General features: G+C 45.5%; 1 protein-coding gene across 1 annotated transcript in view; it reads left to right on the forward strand.

Annotated features, from left to right (window-relative positions):
- The window catches only part of Pka-C1 (Protein kinase, cAMP-dependent, catalytic subunit 1), a 304,993-nt gene that overhangs the window by 160,395 nt on the left and 119,503 nt on the right, over nucleotides 1-25,095 (forward strand). Inside the window, exon 3 of the mRNA XM_037431646.2 lies at nucleotides 2,307-2,600. Coding sequence (XP_037287543.2) covers nucleotides 2,307-2,600 — 294 coding nt within the window. The remainder of the gene's footprint in view (nucleotides 1-2,306; nucleotides 2,601-25,095) is intronic.

Genomic DNA, 25,095 nt, shown 5'->3' on the forward strand with positions numbered 1-25,095 from the left:
ACTGACATTCTTGCGGGCCACAAGGCTGAACGGACCATTGTAAATAGTGTAGTTCACATCTGTAGCTGTATGTGCCATGTGTTTATACCTGTATATGTCATAGTCTCACCCAGCAACCTGGAGCAGCACGTTAGGCAAAAAGCCAGACAAACACTCCAGCTATCCATTAAAATAGTTCTCACACTTGTATTAATGGGAACGAACAGCAATCATTTCAAGAGAAGTATAGGAGATTTTATAAGAAGTAATCGTAAGGTAAATGCGAAGAGAGAAAAGTGGACGAAAGGATAACTTGCCACCGGCAGGATCCGAACCTGCGACCTTCGAATAACGCGTTCGATTACAATTACTTCTACTAACATTCCTTATACTTTTATTCACATGATAGTCTGTTAGTTATTATTGTTATTGTATCTAACAAAAAAATGAACCCTTAAATTTAAACTTCTTACTTGTATCTCTTGTTTGGTAGAATAGACATATTTCGCGCCGACGTGCTCTGAAAGCGGTGTTTCAGATGAAGCCCCTACAACTTTAGTTTCAGATCATATACAGTTACTTTTTAGTTTCAGAGGGCTATTGGCGCCGCCTCGTGCCCCTCTGCTCAAGCCGCTCCTTGGGTAGAGCCAGGGACTCCTAGCGCCGCCTGTGGAAAGGTTACACAAGTGCATGCGTTGGCGCGTAGCTTCGAAAAATAAAATAAAATAAATAAAAAGTTCTTTCGATGCACTTTTTAAGATGCGCTTTGCTTAACGGATTAAAAGAACGAAAGAAAGAAAGAAATGAAGAGAGAAATAAATAAATAAATAAATAAATAAATAAATAAATAAATAAATAAATAAATAAATAAGGTTAAAAGAACGAGGTTAATGATCCCCCGGAGCTCTGCCCACTCGCCATGATTCACCCCGTGGATACGCTGTGATTTTTTTTTCCCGGGGGCTTGGCGAGAGGAGGTCTTCCTTGATTTCAGCGGGTAAGATGGAGCACCTTCTCAAAATGATCATTTTTAGCGCTTTCTGCCATGGCGAATAAAAGTTGGAAAGGGGGTGGAGAGGGGGCACGGGGCTCGGTGTGCTACCCCTCCTTGGCTACGCTACTGGCTCATGGCAACCAGCCTATAGTCACCGGCTTTCGGCTTTCCGTCGGCAAAGGGTGGAAGCATTGTTTCGGCCTTTTGAAGTGGTGCTACAGTTGGCTACGTGCTGTTCCCAGCAACTCGTTTTACTGTAAAATGTATTCGTAACGCACTTAAACGTGCACGTAAACACGCACACTTGTACGTACTAATACACAATGATACGCACACGTAAGTAAACATAGCAGCTTGCACACATTTCGACATGTTCCGCACTCACATTTTCCTCTTCGTAGTGAAACGAAGTGAAACAAATTCTTATGACAGCAATACGCGGTATAGAAACCCAGTGCATCAGCTAAAATCGCAGCGAAACATAATGGTTTATTGGGGTGTGGCTGTTTGGGCTAGTTGGTATTACATGACGATAGTTATAGCGCGAAAACAGAACGATGACATACAATTTAATATACAGGGTTCATGACACAATATTTAATGTCGTAACCTGCGTTATGTGGGTTGGTTCTCGTGCGTTCACAAATAATACGTCAGAATATTGGTACATCTGGGCTTTTACTTCGCTAAATATTGAATATATTATAAGCACGTGAGCGGCCTGGGAGTCTAGAAACACTGGCGCACTCATGAACTGTGACGTCACTAGTAGCTTGCTGTGCAAGCGTCTGCAAATGAGGCGAACGATATTGTTGTGTGGTCAGCTGTGCGTGATATCGAACTATAATAGCTTTCTTTAGCTTTGTCACTAAAATTGAGTGATTTGCGGCGGCTGAAATTGTGGTACCACTAGGGCTAGTGGCGACCACTAGGGCTTGTTTTACAGTGAAATATTTTGTTGCAGTTTGCTTTTCATATGTGTATAGATATAATGGACCTTTTAGCTGTATTTTTCACTGAAAATCGCGAAATGTTCGGTGACAGTGTCATGGTTCCTTTAATGTGTGGGTAAAATGTGGCTAAGCGGCTAAGGCATTGTTTTGTACAGTGTGCGCCCATGATATCACTACATTCAATTGAACCATGTCTCACCTTCTGTGCCCCTTGAATCAATCCCTTCAACACAGCCATTGTTCAAGGGACCGTGGCCCTCGTCATGCCGTATTGTGGCTTTTGGCTCACGGCCCTCAACTTCTGTATGTTTCGGAGTACGATGTTGAAATAAATGATTCTGGTTCTGACATGGTGCTCATGCGTCGCCCTCCGATTGCAGGCCCCGTGGAGGTGGTGGCGGTGACACTGTACGACGCCTTCGACGGCCAACAGCAGCAGACTCCTTCGGCCCAGAAGAGCGCCAGCGCGCCCGCCACTCCCCAGGGAGGTGGTGCCGGCGGACACAGCGCTACGCAGCAGCAGGTGCTCAGGGACAAGCCACCGTCGCTTCAGGTGCGAGGCAACGGGCTGAGTGCGCCCACGCAGTCAGCGCCCTGCACTCCGCCGGCCACCACGGCGTCCAATCAAGCGACCACGTCGGCCGACATGACGCAGCTCAAGGAACCCAAGGACTGTGAGTACAAACTCTTTGTACGTAAGGCAGTGCTATAGGGGCCGTAAGTTCAGTGGCAGGTGTGGGATAACAGATAGAAATATACACATCAAGATGACGCAATATGGCAGATGAAAATCAAGTAAGAAAAACGAATGCGATTGACCACCAGGTAAGGATGTGCTACGATCATGTATCTTGGATGCCCGATTAAACTTTTGCACGATGTTGAAGATGGTGAGAAGGTGTGGGGGGGGGGGGCGTTGAGCTAGACAAAATGTTAACTAATCCTGCCATTTGTTATAGCGCTCTGTTCATATCACATATATGTGTTATTATTTAAAAGGGATATGACGTAAGGCTTCGAAAAACATATTGATAATGATTTCCACGATGAATAAATTCGCAGCGCAGATCCATAAATATAGAATCTTTGTTCCATATGTTTCAACTCGTAGCTTCCGTGTGGGATGCCTCACGAACAGATGCGATTGAGACCAACGTTACTTGAACCACGTTGCTTGAGACCAACGTTGACCAGTTCCGTCTCTGAAGCTTACCTGAACGAAGCGCTAATAATTGCGATAGGCGAGAAAATAATGCGAGTTCTATTTAGCCAAGTCACAAAACCTTATTCCTTGTGAAGCCGTGGGCCACAAGCAAAATATCAGTGAGCAGCATGTGGCATGCGAACCATGGGTTTGAAGCCCCTGTAATGAAGTCTGCGTATTAGGGCACTATGTTCAGTATGTGATGTCGCCTCGTCAATAACTCTGCCAATAAGTGAGAACGGTTGTTATTTGAAAGTCAAGCCGAAGAGATAACGATGGAATGCAAAAAAATTATGAGAGCGAAAGCCATTACAGTACTCATGACTCATTATTATGCTTGATGCTTGTGCGAATACTGAATTTTAGGTTCGAAGCGAATTTGAAGCGAAAAGTGATTTTAGTGAAATAATTTCTAATCAAATTTAAATAGTATATATCATATATAATAACTATGAGGAAAATGGGCACATTTTTATGACCTAGCTAACTTGCACAAAATTTTTTGAAGTAAAACAACGCCTGTGTAATTGCTTTTTTTTCTTTCTGTGGAAGTGGAACAATTTTGAATAGTAGCAGAATTCTACTCCCAATGGAAGGCGAATAATAACCTGTAAAAGATGTAAAATTTAGAATTTACTGTACTTAGAGCACAAAAGCCGGCAAAACTGTATTTTAAGCTCAAAAAGCGATGAATCATATGTTCATTTGACCTTAAAGTGAAACTTCATGACAGTTTAAATTTCCTTTGAAAAGGTGTTTTCACGGTTTGACATAACAATACTGCAGTGAAGCTACTTTTACAAAAAGTCACATGCACGGTGATTGCACGGTTAAGCATTTCTATATTGCAGCGAAACCACCTTTAAAAAGCGGTAACGCGCGGATTAACATACACCTATTCGTTCATTTCAAATAGTATAAATCCGTATCGAAGTCAATTCAAATATTTGAAGCATTTGAATATTCTCTCCAGCCTGTTCATTAGTAAAAAAAATATCGCAAGCGGAGACACGAGTGGCACCAAAAGACACGTTGGATGATTCCAGAGATTATACCAGATGAGGTGCAGAACACTACATGGGGACAAGATAGGAGGACCTAAATCTGTGAAGGTATATACCAAAGGATTAGAAGTGATAATTAGTGTATAAGAAAAAACCAAACTTATATAAAGGCTGACCAAAGGTAATCGAAGATGAATCATGGTGGGTTCAATGCCTCCATCCTCTTCCCCAGAAATTTCGAAATTTATTAGTTTTTCATAATATATGTGCATGCACACACACAAAGACATAAACGAACATACATGAAGTGTATGTTCGTCCCCTTCGCGAAATATTTCTCGCTACTGTCGTCCATGAAGAGAATGTTGTGGACCTTCGTCACATGCGTTAAGCGATGCGTGCAAGTCCAGCCGAAGTAAAGCTTTTTGAAGATGCCGCGCGCACTGCGGTTTCCTCTTTGCTCGCCAGGTCGCACGGACGTCGCAGGCAGAAGGACTCAGACCTGGCAGTGCGCCCGGTTACGTCAGAGCCTTGTGTGACGACTGCGGCGATGCGTGATGATCAGCGGGCGCAATCACGCGTTTACTTTGCAATGTTGTCATGATGTCTCGTGATACGTTTCTTAAAACCATGATAATCTCTTCGTTCCCACTTTGGGAACTTACTTCGCAATTATTTAATGGCGCAAAGTAACACCAAAAGAGGGTTTCTGTGTAAGTGTATGCGTGGTTCTGACTAACTAACGCACTTTAACTTGTTTTGACGAGAGTTCCTGCGTTCTGTCGTTGCATTTGATATCCCGCCATATTTTATTCAGTATTGCTGAATAGTGAGTACGTCATCTATTTAGAAGCGAGAACATTCAAGCCTAGTTTACTAAGCCAGGTAACTGTCGCCTTGTGTTTGAATCAGTATGGTTATGCAAATTGCACGACTCGGAGGCATTGCTGGTGTCACGACGTCCGTCAAATCGGCTCGAGCTTACGCATGTATTGCTGCTCTTACTTGCATGGCTTCCCGCGATATTTGCAAGCCACGGGCACATCCTGCCGTTCTCTATAACCGCGTAGTTGTGAAGAAGGCCATAAGGTGACGCCTCGATCTACAGCGTTTCGACCTTGAAAACTTATTGAGCGAGGTTTCATGTAGTCCCTGTACGTATTTTCCCCCTGCCTTTGCGCTACCTTGTATGTTTTTACTTCTTTATGAACAAAGGGAGTCGCTTGAATGCCGTCTTGATTTATGGAAGGCGTTGGAATTTTATTTTTCTCTCGCATCTGGACTCGCTGCCTCTTTTTTGTGCCCTTGGGATGTGTGTGTGTGTGTGTGTGTGTGTGTGTGTGTGTGTGTGTGTGCGTGCGTGCGTGTGTGTGTGTGTGTGTGTGCGTGTGTTTGTGTGTGTGTGCGTGCGTGCGTGCGTGCGTGTGTGTGCGTTATTTCCTCCTAAAGCCATGCCAAGTTGCCCCCGGATGAGAATCGATATATCGTAGGCTTCGCGAGCTCGGTAATGTATTGGCGCGAGTCAATTCCCGGCTTCTTCTTTCATTTCGTCTGTCCTCGTTCTGATGTCTCGTTTCTTTCTTTTTCGTGTCGTTGTATTCTTTCTCTTTTATTTCGCGACGAACCCCAATCATCTAACATAACTTTCCTTCGTCACTTCTTAACTCGTTCGCTTAGCGGGGACACAAAAAGATACGCAAAGACAAGCGCTTCTGAAAACTGGTTTTTATTTTGGAAACAACAGACCTATATATTGTACGGATTCGCGCACAACGTTTGAGAAATGAATATTTGAGGCACACAGCCTATGCGTGTCCTGACTGGATTTCGTACGTACGGGGAAAGTACCAACAGCTATTTGACTAAAGTGGCTATAGATGGACGATTTATAGCAACCTCTTTGTGCTGCGATGTGTAAATTTCTTCCACGATTGCCCTCTGATTACGATGTCGAAGTAGGGTGGCCGTGTCGACAAAGCAGAATGGCCACCCATTGGCATGCACAGGGTTCCCCTCTACGTGGGTGGCGGCGAAGGTCCATCGCAGCATCTCCCGTCCTGATAAGTTATTGGGTAAACTTCGCGCGCCCCCTCCCTCACTCATCGTGCGCCCTTATGTGCACACCTACACGCGTTAAATGCAAAAACTGTGCTCGGACGTTCTTTAAAAGGCGCCCGCTACTCTTTTTCAGCATGGTCAGAAAGCGCCGCCTATTGGTTGTCGAAGCTCTTGAAAACACGCAAGCCAAACTTGGCGCTCGCAGCATGAGGCCCGGGAATCACGATTAATTCTCCAAGTCCTTTGGAAAATCGAACTCCCTTCTATCTAAAAATGATGCCCTAAGCCCAAACAACCGCGCCATACACCTGAATTCACGGCCATTGAATGAATTGAGCTTCGTGAGCTGCATAGTTCCCGCTGCCGCCGCGGGAGGTCGCTACATGCGCGCGCGCCTGCTCGTGATCACACTGGGTGTGAGGCGCGCCTTGGTAGAAAAAAATGCTCAAGGTCATGGCGCTTGCTTTGCATGACTTCTTTTCCTTGGCATCTCGCCCTGCTTAGCTTCCAGCGAGTTCGTCACGTCGGAACGAGAGAAGAGAGCAAGCAATTACAGCATGCGACAAGTCTCTAACTAGCTTGTGCTTGACGGGTTCTAAAAAAATAAAACAAATGTGGCCGAGAGGCAATAACCGCCAATTAAATAAAGCCTTGCAATGGTTACCGAGAAAACTGTTGCAGGACCCCTTTAACCTATACACGTGTTACAGTTGCAAGTGCTTCGTCGACGTTCCTGCGTCGTAACTTCTTACGCTATTCTCGTGGACACACGTATGTCAAGAACCATCCTGTGCGCACCGATATCTCGCTTTCGGCCGACCTTGTGAAATTTCTATTTTTTTAAGTGTTGAAGCAAGAACCGCCGTTTTGGTGTGATACTGAGCGGTTGAGGTAATGCTCTTGGAACGAGCTCTGCGGTTTTAATATATTGCCACGCCCGCTTCTGGTTTTGTGTTTTTCACCTACTGTTGGCAACGCTCGGTGCATATCGCATCGATATGTTCGGGAGGCTTCGTGGTTGTGATATAACCTTATTATGATTACGCGCAGGATGAGAACGGCCAGTAGTGCAAGACACAAAACACAGAGATGGGACGAGACCGTTGATAATACCTGGGGTTTTACGTACAGAAGCCACGATATGATTATGAGAGACGCCGTAGTGGAGGGCTCCGGAAATTTGGACCATTTGTAGTTCTTTAACGTGCACCCAGGTTACTAATACCGAAAACAATTGTTTTGCTCTTTTAGAGAACCTTTATTATAAATTACGTAAAAGATCGCGCTGTTAAGAGAGCGCGTGTTTGTAGTTGTTTTACTAGCCGCCAGCTGTCCTGAAAGTCCGCGAGATTTACCGCCGGCCATGTCTTGCGTGACATTAGCTCCTCGAAGCGGAAAGGGCGGCTCTCGAGTCTGGCAACCGTGCCGCCATTAAAGAGCTGCTAAAAATTGTCGCGGTACCCCGCCTTGGGGAGCCATGCTCTGTGGGGAAGCACCCTTCGCGGTCATAAGAGGTTCTCAGAAGAAAACACGCGTCGGGCCCTCTTAACCTTGCCTGGTTTCTTTCCCTTGTTTTCGTGTACCTTTGGCTTTATCTGATTATACGTTCTTTCGTTTCATTTCTCCGTTTGCGACTTTCCTTGCCATCTATTTTTTTTCTTCGCCGCTTCTTTTTTTTCTCGTTCGTTCCCGCCTGCTCATCCTTTTTTTTATACCATCCTCTCCCGACGCCGTTCTCCGGAGAGTAGGCAGAACAATAGTGGAACCTCGCCGCACGTGGCTGTCAAGTGAGCCATCGCTGGGGCACGTGGGCGGTCATTACGCTGCGCAGCTCGCCGGCGAAGGTCAGCCGCCAAGTCGGGCGAGTTTGGGTGCAAGCCACTAGCGTGACCAAGGGGGGAGAGGGAGAGAGGATTAGTGTAAGTGGGTGTGTGTGTGTGTGTGTGTGTGTGTGTTGTTTCGAGAAATGTGTCCAATATCCTTTAAAAATCAGCGAGAGCCATTATATGCTCGCTGTCTTCACAGTTGCTATTTCTGTAGCGGCAGGCATCTTAATTGTGTTGAACACAACATTTGTAACTGTAATTAAAAGTTAAGCTAGTTAACTATTTATTTAGTGGAGTTAGGCAGTTATGTCGAACGGGAGAATTGAAGTCCTTTATGCGAAAATTCGATCGCCGCTTTGACATTTCAGAAAAGCGGCCTGCAGTAATAACTGCGAATTAATGAAATTCTCTGATATCTTGCGGCGAAACCGAATCCAAAGAGCCGATGAGTGCAACTAGCGAGCGACTACAATGACATCACTGATCGAAACAGCGGTTACCGGAGTGCAGTTCTTCCCCTTTCATAATAACGGATGTGCGTCATTCGTGCTGTAATCGCGAGCGCAGCCCACACAACGAAGTCGGCTCATGGTTGATATAACAAAGCTCCCTCATTTCGGACGTCTTAAAAGAACGAGGCAGTTGCGCTCTTTCGCGTTTCGGTTGCGCGGCGGAATCCACGAGAATTTTATTGATTCGCTGTTGTTACTAGAAGCCACTTATCCAAAATATTAAAGTTGGCAATGGGTTCTTCGCATGAAGAACTTCAATACTTACATTTGTCATAGCTGCCCTAAATGTACTCATTAAAAAGTTAGTTAATATAAGTTTCCTAATTACTGTTCCAACTTATGTCTTCAACCTTCTTAAAAATTCCTGGTGACGGCGAGCGAATTGCGCCTTTTGCTGATTTTTATAGGATATTAAACACATTTCTTGAAAAAGTTATTTCGTTAAAATCGTTAAAATTATTTTACTCCTGTTCCTAATTGCGGAGCATGTCTTTAATAACAAGTATTTTTAATAATCGCGAAATTCGATAAGTTCCCGCTTATTTTGTGATAATTATTTGCTAGTTAGCTCAGTGGCATTTGAAAACTCTGAGCTGATGGCATCCGCTTAAGCATGACCACTGCTGAACATTCCAGATTGCAATAAGAGGTGATGCGAGGAGAACATTGCAAAATGGAGGCAAATGATTTGCATCGGCCTTAAAAAGTCCCGCTGTTGAAACGTTGAGAAATCACATTCCTATGGTAAATGTTAAGACGGAACCTCCGTATGAAGAAGAGCACCCGGTTAATATTGACAATTTGGAGTTTTTCGAAGGGCAGAGATAAGGCGCAGAGATTCCACGCCAACGGTAATGTCTTTTTTAACCATCGGTATTCGATCATCACGACGTGGTGGCACAACGGATGTGGATTCGGTGGGCTGCGGTGGGATGTGGATTCTAACCTCGAGTATTCGACGGCCCTATAGCGTTACACGGTGCAACGTTCGGAGAGCAACCTTGAACCTACGCGAAGGAAGAGAACTTTTGAAGGATCGGCGAACAAGCAGAGAGAGCCCCGATCGGTCCACGGTCAAATGCCATTAACGTGGGCGTATATAATGGCGTAACTTTTACGACCTCTTTTGGCGCCGCGACGGTGGTCATTTAATGACTTAGCCATTAAGAAGGATCCCTCTAGAAAAGAGCCGGAGAGTATGAAATCCATTAGCGGATATTTGATATAGACTACTCGTCCAACATAAACCATAGATGCTTCCCGCACACTCCTGTTTTCCACGAAGCCATTTAACGACACCGAAGGCAGTGCAAAACACTTCACTGTATGAGAGAGCAAACTTACCTAAAATTTTCAAAAATAAACTGCGTGCGCTCATATAAAAAATAAAAATAAAATGCTGTTTTCGAAACGCGTGCAATATCTACGCGTTCTCTATTGAGTTTATAAACGGACATAGATATTATATACTCAGATTCCAGACGCGCTATTCTCTCTCTCTCTCTCTCTCTTTGTTTCTTTTATTAACCGTCGATGCACCGCTTGGCAAGATGGGCCTTTGTGGAACTGTTTACCGCCTTGCTCAGTGTATAGCCATGACCTTGTGCACAGCCCCGCCGTGGTGGTCTAGTGGCTAAGGTACTCGTCTGCTGACCCGCAGGTCGCGGGATGAAATCCCGGCTGTGGCGGCGGCTGCATTTTCGATGGAGGCGAAAATGCTGTAGGCCCGTGTGCTCAGATTTGGGTGCACGCTAAAGAACCCCAAGTGGTCGAAATTTCTGGAGCCCTCCACTAGGGTGTCTCTCATAATAATGTGGCGGTTTTCTAACGTTAAACCCCACATATCAATCAATCATCAATCAATCAACCGTGTGCACAGTACTAGTGACGCAAATGCAACGATACACCGCTGGAAGAGACCTATACTAAAAACAGGCAATGCATGGACCAAGGTTTACATTCTAAGCATCCGTTTTTAGCTTAAGATTCCGATGGAACTCAACCGCACCGAAAGATATGAAAGTAAGAAAGATAATTATGGCCGGAATAGCCAGTCGCTGTACGATTCAAAAAAAAAAAAAAGCCTATGCACATCCATATGTAAAAACTGATTTGCATTCTAATTTTTTTGTCTTTAGTCTACAAACCGCTCCTCCGTTAGACGCTTTGTGTGTATAAAATAATACAATAATATTTAAAGTACCAATCGATTTCAGGCAGTGTCTGTCAATACATAGTTTGTTAACAAAAGGACAAAATGATCCTATAGTCTTTAACTTATACATTATACTCATTATATGAAATGAGGAATACAAATCCACTAGTGTTTATTTTATTTTATAAGGAGAATCCGCAAGTTAACTGGAGCTACTTCTTTTTTTTTCAAAAACAAGAAGGGGGGAAAAACAACATTTATAAGATTCTCGGTAATCTAGGTATAATTTTTCATGGTATTGGCATTGCCTTTAACCCCTTGGACTGAGAATTTAAAAAAAATTGACGTGGCGTCTGCTGACTTTTCGAATGTCTTGTGCAAGTTTTTCAACCAATTAGGGTTTTATATTTTTATAGCTTTCGCTTTATTTCTCTAAAACGTGGCTTCCAGAGCGGGCAGTAGCCGATAGCTTCATTAGACCATGTACTTGAACAAACAGCGCCGATGCAGTTGTATTAACGCGATATATTGTTAGAGAGCTCGTCTCGCAGAAGTCCTTGGGTCGCTATCGTCGTCGTAGGTTGTGAGTGCGAAAAATCAGAATTTTACCAAGCGAAATTTGAAATTTATGAACAGACAAATGAAACTGATAAACAGACAAATGCTCAAATAAATATAATCACAGAAGACAGTTTCATTGAATCCGTGAGAGCGCTTCCCTGCGCTGCCTATCCGTCCCCCTGTCGTGCTTCAAATGGAGAAGAGGTGCTAGTTGCACGTGCTGGGGTTTGTGTATATTATGGGTGCTTATGTCAAGAGAGCCGAGTCTTCAGTTCCCACGTCATGGCGCAAGCGAACTGCGCTTGAAATCGATGTTCGCAGTGAGCGGCTAGCCGGCATTGGTAGGGCAAACTTCACAGCAGGAAAGGTAGATTTACCATTATAAAAAATGGAGAGGGGGGGGGAGAAGTTTACACTAGTCGTCTAAAGCTTAACAGATCGTATGCGCTTATTCTTGTGAGCTTAACGTGGTCGTCTTGACTGACCCTAGGTATTCCCTTGGCGTCGACAGAGTAGAATCGAACCGCAGCCTGTCACAAATCGCGCAAGAGTGTCTCGACTCCAGCGCCAGAACTGACGTGCAAAGCTGGCCGTGGCACTTCCGGTAGAAGCGCGGTCTTTTCGTCGCTCGTGCTCGCTTCGCGCCACGCCAGGAAACTCTGCGCGGCGGCTGTGAGGACTGTCTCTGTCGCTGGGCGATGCTGAGAAGCGACGGCGCGGAGGGTTTTTTGCGCACACGTGGCGTTTTACGTCAAGCTTAAAGAGCGTCGCTCTTATATTGATATGTGGAGTTTAACGTCCCAAAGCCACCATATCACTATGAGAGACGCCGTAGTGGAAGGCTCCGGAAACTTCGCCCCGCCGCGGTGGTCTAGTGGCTAAGGTACTCGGCTGCTGACCCGCAGGTCGCGGGTTCGAATCCCGGCTGCGGCGGCTGCATTTCCGATGGAGGCGGAAATGTTGTAGGCCCGTGTGCTCAGATTTGGGTGCACGTTAAAGAACCCCAGGTGGTCGAAATTTCCGGAGCCCTCCAGTACGGCGTCTCTCATAATCATATGGTGGTTTTGGGACGTTAAACCCCACATATCAATCAATCCGGAAACTTCGACCACCTGGGGTTCTTTAACGTGCACCCAAGTCTGAGCACATGGGCCTACGACATTTCCGCCTCCATCGGAAATGCAGCCGCCGCAGTCGGGATTCGATCCCGCGACCTGCGGGTCAGCAGCCGAGTACCTTAGCCACTAGACCACCGCGGCGGGGCAAGCGTCTCTCTTTAAAAGGTCTGTCGAATTGCGATCACGGTGTTCATTCGTGCCTTCCTCCTGTCCTGTACATACAATCGATACCATCAACGCAAACACATTACTTCTTTTCTAGGGGAGAGGGAAGTATTGCTGGGTGTCTTGCTTATTCTATAGACGCTTCATTGCAAGAAGCCCCGAAACCTTCCTTTCTGATTTGCAATGCAGCAGTTTGCATGCAGTGCGTGTCATGCCGATAGCGACGCCCACTGCCGCTCTACAGTCCTTTCAATGCCGATGTTGTAAATTTGTGTGTCTGCTGTTGCGTTAGGCGTCGATCGTGAGATAAGGCTCGCGTGATAAACATGTCGAATATGCGCTTTTTTTTAACGATCTTACGCAGCAAGCATTCGTGGCGCAGCGCCGACTTTATTCTTTTTCCATCTTTATTTCTATTCTTTTTTACCACGGAATTGTCTTATAAGGCTTTATTAGGCAGGAAGCGAGCACGTCGCGTCGGCCGATGCGTCCGTTTCGAAAAAAACGTCACGAGGTGCAAATGTTTGCGATCGAACACTTTTTAGCGAGGCTATTTTACTGTTCAAGTGTTTGTTTACGCGGTTAAAAGACGCATCACGTCGTGAACTGCATCCGTTCAAGTTCAAACGATTCCTTAGAAATAATAATAATAATAATAATAATAATAATAATAATAATAATAATAATTAGTGAGCCAGAACCATAATACGACTATGAAGTCCGACGTAGTAGAGTGGGCCTTTGTAAATTTAAATCATCTGAGGTCCTATAACGCACACTTAACTGTAAGTACACAGGCCTCAAGCATGTGGCCTCCGTCGCAATGCGACCACCGCGGCCGGGATCAAACTCGCGCGACTCACCGATCAGCTGCGGAGAACCGTTACCAAGGTATCCCACCGCTGTGGTCGTACGAAAGTCCTATGCATTCATTTCTCACTGGTTTAATTTGAAGATGGCTCAGACAACACTCGAGCACATAGTATGTTAACGTGGAAAGAATAAAGTGTTACTACTCATAAATGGCTCTCTTTCAAACAGGCGTCTTAGGCGGTACATATTATGGCTTAAAGGGGTCCTGCAAAACCGTTCTTTCTAAGTACCCTCAAATAGCCTTATTTATTGAGTCTTTCCATTTCGAATCGACCACCACAAAATATTTCTAGAATACTACAAGTATACGAGCAGAGTTAGAGGTTTGTTGCACTGTGTAATTGCTTTCTTCTCTCGCCCCAACTAGTGCGCTGGAAGCTGAGGAACGATGGCAAGAGGGAAAGAGATACGTCACGGGCACGTCATTGCCTTGAACACTTTTTCTTCTTTTTTTTCTTCGAATGCTTGGCTTGCTTTCAGTGTGATCGCGTGAGAGCGCGTGGGCCAGTAGCGGCCCCCTACGGCGGCCTTGATAACTATGTAGTTCACTATGCTCGAATCGAACGTTACTAGAATCTGTATATATATAACGTTGACTCAACTCAGTCAATGGTCGTAAATACGGGTATATGATGTCATTTGTACAATTGAGAGGCAACGATTTCCTGCTGACTTTGAGAATTGTAAATACCAGGTGCTCTGATATTTGGCTCGCGTGTTCTCGGGAACCTCGACTACCGATCGGCAACGTTTTCTGACCATGCAGAAAAAGTGTTGTAGGGCCTCTTCAGCAACAACTAATGCTGTGGCTGCTCTGGCTGATTTTTGTGGGCTGGCGGGCCATGTAGGGATGAAAGTACTGCTCCGATTGCTCCAAAATAGAAATGCTACTCCATGCTGCTCCAAAGTGCCATTTTTGTTAGTAATTGCTCCAAACCTGCTCAGAAATAACACTGAGAGAATGAGAATGACTAACCTTTACTGTTTGATCAATTTACTGTTTGATCGAAGAAACTGAAAAGAATCTGTGTGCTATCACAATTCTGCACTGGTGTGCAGAATTAGCGACTCTGATCTCATTTCTGCGACAAGAATTGGCACATTACGCATATAGCTCATTCGACTGTTTTTTTTTCAACTGGACATGTAGGTAATGTTGTGAAACGTGAAAATGAGCAGGATTACTTGTATCTCATATCGATTATCTACTGCTTATTTGGAAACAGTTTTATGATACTGTGGTTACTTCTACAATGTGGTACTCAGATTTTCCGGTTTGATTTGATTTTTGCCACAAATACTGGTATGTTAAACTGAAGCTCATTTCACAGCAGATTTTTGGTAACCTGTCATTGTTTGCTACATGAAATGTACATTGATTGTTGTCTGCTGAATATATTTCATAAGAAATAAATTTATTTGCGAGATGCGTCGACAAACGCTCTAAAGCTCCATTAAAGTATGGCAAATTTAATATCAGCTCCTAAAACATCAATAGGTGCTCTAAACTAGCATTTTTTTTCTGCTCTGAAAACACATATGAATGCTCCAAAGCAGTACTTGTCCTGCTCCAAAGCATGCTCCAAAAAGTAAAAAAAAAGGCACTTTCAGCTCTGGTCTTGTGACACTAGTTTTTGCCGTAGTACCTCAGCGGAAACGCACCAACAGCGTAATGATTGAAATTATGCACCATCTCCCCGAAGGGAACCCTGATGGAATGCGAAGCAGCAGCGATGCGCACGGCGTCGACTCGGTTTAAACGGGTGTCAACGCGGGTACTGTATAAGAAGGATTTGAAGCGAAACTCGGTGTAGCGTTTACTCGAGTGAACATTTGTTTGAAACGCAAGGACACCGGAGGTGGGTTGGATGGATGGATGGATGAAAAAACTTTATTTCGTCAGAAAGCAACTGAGAATGATTCCGTGTTAGATGGCCATCAACCCAAGGTTGGCGGAGACCTGTGTGGCCCACTCCACGACCCTTGTTGGGTTTCGCGTAAGTTTGATCGCAGAAAATTAAGTCGAAAGAGTGTTTGTACTCGACGTGTGGTCGAGCGTTGCGGGCGGAGGAGCCAGCAGCTGCGGGCGCTGCGGCGAGCGTGCTGCGGGTGAGGGATATAGTGATGTCAGCACGCACCTGCGAAAGAAGCGTGCGAGGGGAGCGTGACGTTGACGCGCAGCTGTGGCATGACCTACTTGGCACCGCTCCAACACCTGCGGTGAAAGGAACGCGTTGTGGCGCGTTCATGCGGACGCACGTATGTACGGCGTTACACACGTAAGTCCTTGAGTTGCTTCTCATCTAAAGAAGTTTTGTAAGAGCAAATCTTTTAAAGCTAGAGGTAAGACATTGAGTTCCCACAAAAAACTGTGTGCCGTTGCTCATCACGCGTTGCTAAGCCCACCGCTCCGATGCTTACCCACTGAGGGAGACAGTGCGCGCAGCCGCCGCGCCGAATTCGCTCAGCATTCTTGTTGAGTGCTGGCTACTAAAGGCTCGCGCTTCAACCGGGGGTGCCATAGCTGGCTTTGCACGTTAGTTCTGGCGCTGGAGTTTGGACACTCTTGCATTGTCTCTGACACACGGTGGTTCGATTCTGTCTACGCCAAAAAATACTTGGTATCAGCCGAGAATGCCACGTTAAATCCCTAAGATAAACCAGCTTCGCTGTTTTTTAAGCTTTAAGCGGCTAGTGTAAAGTCCGCCCCATTTTGTTAGGTTGTGGTCAACTTAATTCTTTCGATCGTTGGCGGAGAATTTTCCGCATTGCACACTTCCGGATGGCAACACGTACCGTCGCTAAATACATTTGCCGGAGAAATTACTCTTACTTGACTGCTTCTGAAAGCATGGTACCTTTTTCCACAGTGGTCAGTGTAGTGAGCAACGACAAGGAAAATAGTACGTGTTAACTTTTTTAACTGAAACGGGGAGGAGGGGGCAAAGGGGATTCTCCTCGAGTCATTTATTATGAGGGGGGGGGGGCAAAGTCTACCCCATACTTTGACTTAATAGAAAGGGGGGCGCTGCGATAAGCCTGTGCCTCCCCCCCCCCCCTTTATTCTTTAAGCGTACACAGCGCACGCCTATGCTTCTTTACCACACGGCATGTCGGTCGCTTCTCAGCGCCATCTTTCATTTCGTGTCTGCGCCGCGCTACTATATTTAGCACAGCGTCGACTTATTACCACGTGTGCCCGTCGCTTCCAGGAATTGCTATGAGGCGTCACACAGACAAGCATAGAAGAGCACTACGCGAGTCGTAAGATCCACTTAGAAGCCCTTGTAGAGTGCACACAGCCAGGCGAGGCGCTCTGGGACCCGCAATAAACGGGGTGCGGCAACGCGAAGTCTTCCTCCTGCTCCCGATGCACGGCGCAGTTCGATATACGAGTGTATCTCTGACGTGAGCTGGATGGGAAATTACGCCGCCGCATCAATAATTCCGTACACTGCCATCGAGGCTGATGAGGAACCGCCGAGGCCTCCTTCTCGGGCAACATATTATTAAGGGAACGTACCTTTCAAGGATATGAGTCTACGCACGTGCACTGTCGCTTCGTGCTGTTCTTTTTTCTTTTTTCGAACCTAATGACGTCGCGATACCCACATTAATTTCGATGACGATGCGGATGAACACACTTTTGTTCTCATGTCCTCTTTCTTTGTGGCATAAATAAGCTCTCATCTGGCTTCCCTGCCAAATGTATACATACGTCAGGTTCGTAAATAATAATAATAATAATAATAATAATAATAATAATAATAATAATAATAATAATAATAATAATAATAATAATAATAATAATAATAATAATAATAATCAATAACGTCCCAAGACGACATGATTATGAGGGATGCCCGTAGTGAAGGGCCCCGGACATTTCAAGCACTAGTTGTTTTTTATAACTTGCACTAAAGAAAAAAAAATACCTCAAGCATTCTCGCCTCAATCGAAGATGTGGCCGCCACTGCCAGGGTTTGATCACGAGACCTGCGGGTCGGCAGTTGAGTACCGTAAACACTAGACCACCGTGGCGTGTTAATCAAGACGCACTAAGACCTTTCAAGCGCCCCAGATCAACTTGCAGGGAGCACGTGCCCATTTTCGACACTGTTGTTTACCCCTCGATAGAAAACAAGGCTCACACTAACCGTTGAGCACTCTGACGTATTATCTCCATAATATCCTTCTTATAAAGCACTATCTTTATTTTTTAATTAACCGTTACAGAATCCTACTTTAGTAGAGGAATTTTTTGAAATGCAGCCTGAGCGCTCGTAATGTGGTGATCCGTTGTAAGAGTGCGCGTTCATTATCATCATCATCACCGTGTGGCAGCCCCCATCTTTCGGGTGCCCGGCCGTGATGTAACGCGTTGGAGGACCTCTATACTGCCAAGGTGAGCGTCGCTGTTTCGGGGGGACGGCCCATCGATGGTCACCGTTTCTCGTACCTTGACGTACAACTTACGTGTTCACATCATCGCGGCTTGTTAGCGAATGCATTGGTGCGTCGTCGTCGTGTTTACGTTCGCTGCAATGAGCAGCCTGGTTTCGCCGTTATGCCGTCGCTCGGCTTTCCTCATGGTTCATATGGTGTTCCTTTGCAGGGTGCTTTAACGATATTCCCTTCGAGTACGCCACAGTGTCTCCGTTGCTCTATCTGACTTCACTGCGTAGCGATTACATTGAGCACTGTCTAAAGCTTTGACGCGCGGCTGCAACGTGAAAAAAAAAAAGAAATGGCGGAATATGTGGCCCTGTTATCGCTAGAAGTTCCTTATGCTCCATACAGGATGGTTGAACTTGACAGGTGAGTTGCGTCATTCTCCCTGCTGATATCAACCAGTGTTTTGGTGAAATCGATAAACCACTCTATCATATAGTGCGTTTGGCGACTGATCCTACTGAACGCAATATTTTAATCCACTATGATAGTCCGTGACATTCAACTAGTGGTTAAAGTGCTCGGCTGATGGATCAGAAGGTCGCGGGTTCGATTCAGGTCGCGGCGGTCGCATTTCAATAGAGGCGATATGCCAGAGGCCCGTATATGATGCCAGTGCACGTTAAAAGAACAACATATGGTCGAAGTATCTTAAACCCTTTGCTATGACGTCCCTCACAATTACATCGTGGATCGTGGTTTCGGAATGTTAAACCACACATTTTATTATTATTATTATTATTATTATTATTATTATTATTATTATTATTATTATTATTATTATTATTATTATTATTATTATTATTATTATTATTATTGTTGTTGTTGTTGTTGTTGTTGTTGTTGTTGTTGTTGTTGTTGTTGTTGTTGTTGTTGTTGGAATAAAGTGTGGTGAGTCTTTAGTTAGACCACGGCTGTTTGATGCTTCAAGCAGAATGACGGAGAGATTGCCGACGTATTTAGGTGGAACGCAATTGACTTAATAATAATTGCCGGAGTTTCACGTGCTAAAACCAAGAGTTGATTGAGGCACATCATATAGTTCGATACTCCTTATTAATTTAGCTTGCGGGGTTAACTAATGTGCTCGTTAATACGTATGGCACACGTATTCTTGCATTTCGTCCATGTTTAAATGTGGCTATCGTACCGTGCATCGCACCCACGACCTCATAATTAGCAACGCGACACCTTGCGGGCTAACCTATCCCGGCGGCTGACTGTACGGGCGTGAGCAAAAGTATACATAACACGGGATCACGTGGCAAATTGCATCCGACGAGCAAATTGCGACGCGGCGCCAGCCGTTGACAGCACCACAGAGGGAGCAGCGCGCACGCTCGTCCCGTCATATCAGCTGGCTTTTCATGTCGCTATGTCTGATGTGGCGCTCGTAGACAAACGTCAAGTGAATGTCGCTTTCCTTGCTTCATCGCATCATGTGCCCTTTTTACGTAGCACCTGGCGCGCATCACCTTTGGCAGTGATTAAATGAGATTTACAAAGCATAGCTAAGCATCGTGTAAGGTACTAAATTTTTCTGGTGACTCCGTGTTGCGCCACCAGATAACTCGGCCCAGCCTGTTTTTGCCATGTTAAGCCAAATTAAGTTGGGTCACGATAAGTATCGCCAAATTTAATTCAGTATAGTTGAGCATAAAATTATCTAGTTAAGCCGTGAACAATTAAATGGAATAAGTCAAACCGCATTGTACGTCCACCAGATAACCCGACCTAGCCTGCCTTAGCTTTGTTAAGCCAAATTAAGCTGCGTCAAGATGAGTATCGCCAAATCTAATTCAGCGTAGTTGAGCATGAAATCACCCAATAAAGCCGTGGACAGTTAGATCTAAAGTCAAACCGCATTGACACCACTTAATCCAAGTCAAATTCCGCATGAGTCAAAAGAGGCAAAGCTCAGGAAGAGGCCAGTTAAACTACTGACTGAGCCGGGTTTAATTACGCTCAATTATGGTTAATTAATGCTAATGAATGCCTATGCTAATTATGATCAAACACGTCGTGTGAGATTGAACCAAACCCACACGAAATAGCGAAATCTCCTCTGGCATAATTATGCTAATCACGTCTACTCAAGCAGACCCAAGATAGGTATATAGCCCTGCCGTGGTGGTCTAGTGGCTAAGGTACTCGGCTACTGACCCGCAGGTCGCGGGATTTCTGATGGAGGCGGGAATGTTGTAGGCCCGTGTGCTCAGATTTGGGTGCACGTTAAAGAACCCCAGGAGGTCCAAATTTCCGGAGTCCTCCACTACGGCGTCTCTCATAATCATAGCGTGGTTTTGGGACGTTAAACCCCACAAATCAATCAATCAACCAAGATATGTATAGACATACCTTAGTAAGCGTGGTTGATAGTGGTATCGCCTAATTTTTACAAGTATAATTTATTTAGGCCAGAGCTTATTGACCCAATTAATCCAAGCAGTCAGTCAAATTTTCAACGTAACGAAGCCAGACTCACGAAGATGCTAATTACCACTGACCAATTCAAGCCTAATTAAGGTCAGTCGAGTCGGATTAGCGCTAGTCGTGGTTCTCGTACTTCGCTTACGCATGTACTCGGGAAGATGTCACATTGAACGAACTGCGCTATTGAATGTTTAAACACATCTGATTAGCGAGCAGCAGTCGCGGGCTCGACATTCTGAAGTGCTTATTGTTTTCATATCAGCGGCTATCTCGCGTGCACTACCATTGTGCTTGCTCGTCATTGATAACACACACGTGCGTTCTACACTGCCAAGATGTTTTCCTAGAATGGCAAATGTAAAAATAATGTTCGGGATACAGCGTTGTCTATACGTTATCGCGCATACTGGCCTTACGCTTCCTTCAGAGCTAAGCAGGGGGTCGTCGTATCGCGCGGGGGAGAGGCAGGGAAAGGCGCGAAATCTACCCCATACATTGACTTCATGAGTGGGGGGGACACAGCTTTGAACCTTTGTCCTTCCCCTCTTGAAGGGGAATGCTGCGCATGCTTATGCTGCTATGCAAAATGTAAAAAAAAAAAAAACACGCGTGCGCTTCGATTTGAGTTCACGTCAAAGTATGGCGTGTCACATAACAAAACTTTGGAGCACTACAATGTGGCGTGTATCGTAGTCATATCATTTGTTTAGGCACATGTAATTATGAAATTTAATTGGAAATATTCACTCGCTTCATCAATCTTCATGATCAAAACGCGCTTGCATCGTGACTGTTATTTGTACACTGTCGAGGAATATTTTTGTGTGCATTATTTTCGCTGTGCCCAAATGCAGACAAGACTGACTGGTACCATCTTCCATCAATAGTATAGGTCTACGCTGGTGCGAAAAGAAGGCTCATCTTTCTAGGACGCCGTAAGTGATGGCTTGTTTTGCTCCGATAAGCTGAAAGAGCTCTAAGAAATTTTTCAACTTTGTTTCAATAATACATTTTTTTTCCTTTTTGCCGCTTTCGATACTGGTCATCAAATGCGAAATCCAGTGCACGGACATGCTTACATTTGTGCTAGAACGAAACACTCTTCAATGGCTGCATTGTTGAATGATTACTCGAACAAAGAAAATAACGAATGAAGCAAAACTCATCGGGTCTCTTATGCATTCGCTAAGAGTACGTTTGCTTTGCATTTCATATGGGTACACGGCATGTGTTTCCAGGGTGACTTTTCTACTGGAGTAATACTGCAAGACGAGCTAGTTGATATCAATGCATAATAACTTAAATTTTAGCGCACACTGACACACGAACAGAGAGAGAGAGAGAGAGAGGGCGCTGGCGTCGTTCCCTGCCTTTGTCCGTGTGCGTTAAAAATAGGTTATGACAGTTTTTTTTTACGTCCATCTTAATGTCGACGTCTAAGTTTCAGTAATTGACATTCACTCATTAAAATTACTATTATTGTTCAGTAATAAACTAACTGATCGTATCGTGTTTTTGGGAGATGAAAGCCCAGCTACCATTCTGAGTCGTCTAAGCGACAGTGTAAGGAACCCTGTAAATTTTCATCTGTTTCCTTTTTTCGCTAAGTCAGCTGTCGCTAGGAGTCCTTTCGTGTTACGTGCAAAGCGCGAACATAAAGCCGAGGCACGCGAACGACGAGATGTGCGTGTCTGGCGACACCATTTCGTGGAAAGAGAGCGTTCCCTCCGCGCGCTATTGATACCGTTTAGATATTTCGACAGAGGCCACGCTTTGATGGCACGCACAGCCAGAAGATAGCGCTGCTCGAAGTCAGCCCTCTTCTCCAGCCGCTTTTTTGGATCGGTGCGCGATTTGTAAAAGCAAGCCGCTCAGCCAACGCTACGGCTCTCCAAGGTTAGCGACTCGGCGCGTAGACGACACTGTGACGTCAAGAGCGGGAACGAAAGGAAGTGGGCAACCGGGGCTCGAACCTGCATACGGGGCACGCGTCGCGATTCTAAACATAGTCCGTCGATCCCGTGCGTGCGTTAGCAGCGAGCGACGAACATCTACAAAGAATGGGAGGAAAGAGAAGTACTTAGCGGAAGGTAGTGGCGCCCACTCGACCTCCTGGCAGCGTGCTACATTTTGAGCCCGCCGAAATGCGTGGGATGCTGCTTATAGCTGAGCTAATGCAAGCAGCTTGCTGTGACGGCTCAAAAATAGCGCGCCTCCGCGTGCCCGTTGCCTTTAGTTTGGTGTTATGATGCTTCGACAGTCGTTTCTTGTTTACGTGGAAATTTTTGTGCACGTGTTCTTTTTTTGTGTTTTTTTTTCTCTCTCGGTGTGTCGAGATGTCGAGAATATCGCTTTGCAGTGTATCGACCGCTTCTCTCTCTCTTCGTTACGTAGTGTGATCTGTGACGAAGGGCTCCGAATAACAGATGGCTTTACAGAAAATACTGGCGAAAAACTTCCAGGCCGCTTTGCGGTGCAAGCGCAGTGCTGTAGATTCAGCTAAGTGCGTTGCCTTCAGCACTGTAACGCGATACAACCTGGTTCGCATTGGTTTAAATAGGCACACACGCAACATCTCTGTGACGTGACAACATCACTGACCGTCTGCGCAAATGACGTATATATTAACATTTGCTCGCTCGAATCACGTAGTTTTCATGAATTGATCGTCTATCATTTACTTCTTGCTTACTTATTCACCTGTCTTTTTCGTTAGCTTCTCCATTGTTTATTTGCAAGTCGATATATGTGACATCATTTTGCGTATGCCTGTATCAGCAATAGGAAATGTAGATGGATATGATATCAAAATTACGCTTATATTTGGCACCTATTAAGTGAGTACTTACCAGACTGAATAAGGCACCGCGTTACGTGTAACCAAGTGTATTGTCTTTCTTTTTTGGATGATATACGCCCCCACGTTTAGGGGCCTTTCTTTCAGGTTAAAATTCGTTATAGTGAAATAGAGCTTCAATAGCAGGAACTGTACAACTTTTGTTTTCGGCATCCAGTTCCATGTCTCTTCTGTATCACACCTTTGATTGATTGATTTGTGGGGTTTAACGTCCCAAAACCACCACATGATGTATCACACCTTTGATGTAGAACGGTCATCCTGTTAGACTTCTCGCTTTTATTCAATTACTCGATGCTGCTGTTCTCAAGTCGTAAGGGAGCACTAAGAATAAAAAAGAAGTATCGTATTGGCAAGTTGCCCCTGCACGCTACCGACGTCATAACTCTGCCGCACAACCCGCCACGCTGGTTAAGGTACAGACGCGCGCAATATGAAAGTTATCGCTCGAGCTTCGACCAAGAACAACATTGCCACGGATCGGAATTCTCCTTCGAGGAGAGGATAGTACCACGCAAGTTTCACTCACTCTTTCTGCTGTTCCATAAGCTGCGGTCTCCCCCCTTCTTAGGAAGCTGATTAAACGAAGCAGTGCCCAGCTTTAGCACGTCTTTCCCAGCAATCTTGTAATCGCTCGCTGAGATAAGAGCGCGCGAATAATACACTTGATCATAACAAATGGAAGGCTCAAAATAGAAGGGGTGTAGAGTTTGTTGTAGAGTCGATGGTCTTAGCATGGAACACCCGACGAGGGAGAGAAGAATGCGCTGTCTTTATTTTCACAGTTCCGGAAAGTGCCGCTAGGCTCCTGGGATGTTAGGCAGGTCGACACTCGTGCCTTTATATCGCGTGACTGTATGTATTGACTGCGGGTCTGAAGGTCGCGCGATCGAATCTTGGCCGGGGCAGCCGCATTTCCTATGAAGGTCGAAATGCTTGAGGCCTGCGTACTTTATATTTAGGTGCATGTCAAAAAACACCGAACGGTCCAAATTTCCGGAGCCATCCACTACGGTGTCTCTCGCAACCATATCGTGGTTTCAGGACGTTTATCCCCAACAATTTACATCTTTATTACTGTGCCGCCCTAAAGTGCTTCGTATAAGTCGTCGTTACCGTGGTGTATAGTCATTGTCCCGCGGTCTTACCGTGCCACGGTATACGAAATACTATTCCGTGTTGCTCCTCACAGATAGGTCATTTCAAAATACGTCGGAGCCCCGCATTGAGGCAGCACCAGCTGGTTAAGTAGGTGCGTGCACGCCAATGCCTTAAAATTGTCTACGCTGCAGCGAACTTGCCCCTCAACGAGTGGGCGATTTCAGGCGGCAGCGATAACTACCCGAGCTCCGACGGAGACGCTGTGTGTTTTGATAAGGCACAGTGCTGTGCATGCAAGCACGTCGGGAGACGGCGCGTCGCGGTGAGATTCCGTTGCAACGAGCCCCCTTGCAATCCATGCGTGGGGCGCTCGTATCACTCCCAGCTCTGTACGCGAGCGAGTAGCTCGCTCCGCTGTTGCGCCACAATCGGGTCGTCCTATCTGAATCCGCGCATCCGTTTCTGCCTCGGGCTGCCCCTCGGAAATGATTGATAAACAACCCTGTTTTCCCTTCGACTCCTGCTGGGCCTGATTCCTCGCTTTTGTGCCGCCATGCTAGGCTATAAACGAGACGCGATCACAACTCTGTGCGTATTCCTCGGGCGTTTATGAGAATGCTTTAATAGCGTATTGCGCAAGCTCTCGTGTTCTCAGATTTGGGTGCACGTGAAAATACCCCAAGTGGTCGAAATTTCCGAAACCCTCCACTACGGCATCTCTCATAATCATATGGTGTTTTCGGGACGTCAAACCCCACATATCAATCATCACGGTGAAGCCTTTGACGCCTCATCGAACTCGAAAATTGAGCGTCGGCCTCGACGACGTCAGCGCAAGTTATGCAAACAA

Source organism: Rhipicephalus microplus, chromosome 10 (genome assembly GCF_043290135.1).
Source record: "Rhipicephalus microplus isolate Deutch F79 chromosome 10, USDA_Rmic, whole genome shotgun sequence".
NCBI lineage: Eukaryota > Metazoa > Arthropoda > Arachnida > Ixodida > Ixodidae > Rhipicephalus > Rhipicephalus microplus.